We start from the raw sequence: 1,070 nt of genomic DNA on the forward strand, positions 1-1,070 counted from the left end.
TGTGTGTGGGCGGTTGGACATGACAGGAAGACGTCCAGGAGGGCATCAGGGCTAGAACAAGACAGGTCTGTATCCAGTGCATGTCAAAGGGAGGAGGATCAGGGTGGACGTAATGTGAGAGGTGGATCTACAGGAGTCTCTTGTATTTTTTGAGTAGTTCTGACTAGATTTCCTACTTACTATTTTTTAAAATACTGCCAGTACCCATATTAAAGGCCCTTTACCTAATTTTTCCCATGTATTTGAGGAAAAGGTAAAAGGTACCTAGCCCCAGAGCAGATTTTCAAAATAAGTCTGTTATGTGCTCTCAAACAAACAATGCTCTGGTTTAAGAGAGGAATAACTTTGGACCACTGCAAACAGTTCAAATGAACTAGTTCTGTTTGTCATGTTTTTGGGACAGTAAAAATCTGGCACAGTGCCTTTAAGATTTTAAAATTCAAGTGTTCCACAATCCGGCATTAAATGTACCTATAAGGAGATAAAGCAAGGTCATATCTGTGGAGAGGCGACCCCACTAACCGTAAGAATGCAACTTTTTTTAATATATTTTTGAGCAATAAAACAACTATAATTAAACTAATGCTAGACAGAAATGTAGCAAAAAATGTAATTCTGTCAACTGGTCACAAGTTTTCGAGTGAAGAGTGGCTTCTTCAGTTCTGGTCAGATTGCTGTTGGGACACGGTGTTAAATCTGCCTGAAGCTAGTAACACAGTTAGACAGACTTCTAGAGAGAAATGGCTAATGCTTTACTGGGGAACACTCCTCGCAGAGCAATAAGATCTCCATGGAAACTAGGCATACCTCCAATAGAAAAGTTACACTGTGCAGCTTTAAGTATTGTAGACCTGAAGTGTAACTGAAACCAAACTAGTCAAAACTACTCAAACAAGCCTCTTAATGCAGCTCACATCACCTCATGTTTGTGCAGGCTTCACTCTCCTCCGTTCTGTGACACTTGGCTGTAAGGGTTCTCCAGGAGGTAGCGGTACTGTTTGTAATTGTCCAGCATGTACCTGGGGGCGTACATGTGCTCCTTGGGGTCGGCGGGTGGGTACTCCTGCAGG

At 42.2% G+C, this 1,070-nt stretch overlaps 1 protein-coding gene across 1 annotated transcript in view; it reads right to left on the minus strand.

Moving 5' to 3' along the window:
• Nucleotides 1–282: 282 nt before the first annotated feature.
• Nucleotides 283–1,070, minus strand: part of LOC110156010 (beta-1,4-mannosyl-glycoprotein 4-beta-N-acetylglucosaminyltransferase-like) — a 17,600-nt gene continuing 16,812 nt past the window's right edge. Inside the window, 1 exon segment of the mRNA XM_055158123.1 lies at nt 283–1,070. This exon segment is cut by the window's right edge and continues 365 nt beyond it. Within this exon segment, the coding sequence (XP_055014098.1) occupies nt 938–1,070 (133 nt within the window). The 3' untranslated portion in view covers nt 283–937.

Source organism: Boleophthalmus pectinirostris, unplaced genomic scaffold, assembly GCF_026225935.1.
Source record: "Boleophthalmus pectinirostris isolate CB_2022bp ecotype Guang Dong unplaced genomic scaffold, ASM2622593v1 HiC_scaffold_22, whole genome shotgun sequence".
In the NCBI taxonomy this organism is placed as follows: Eukaryota; Metazoa; Chordata; class Actinopteri; order Gobiiformes; family Gobiidae; genus Boleophthalmus; species Boleophthalmus pectinirostris.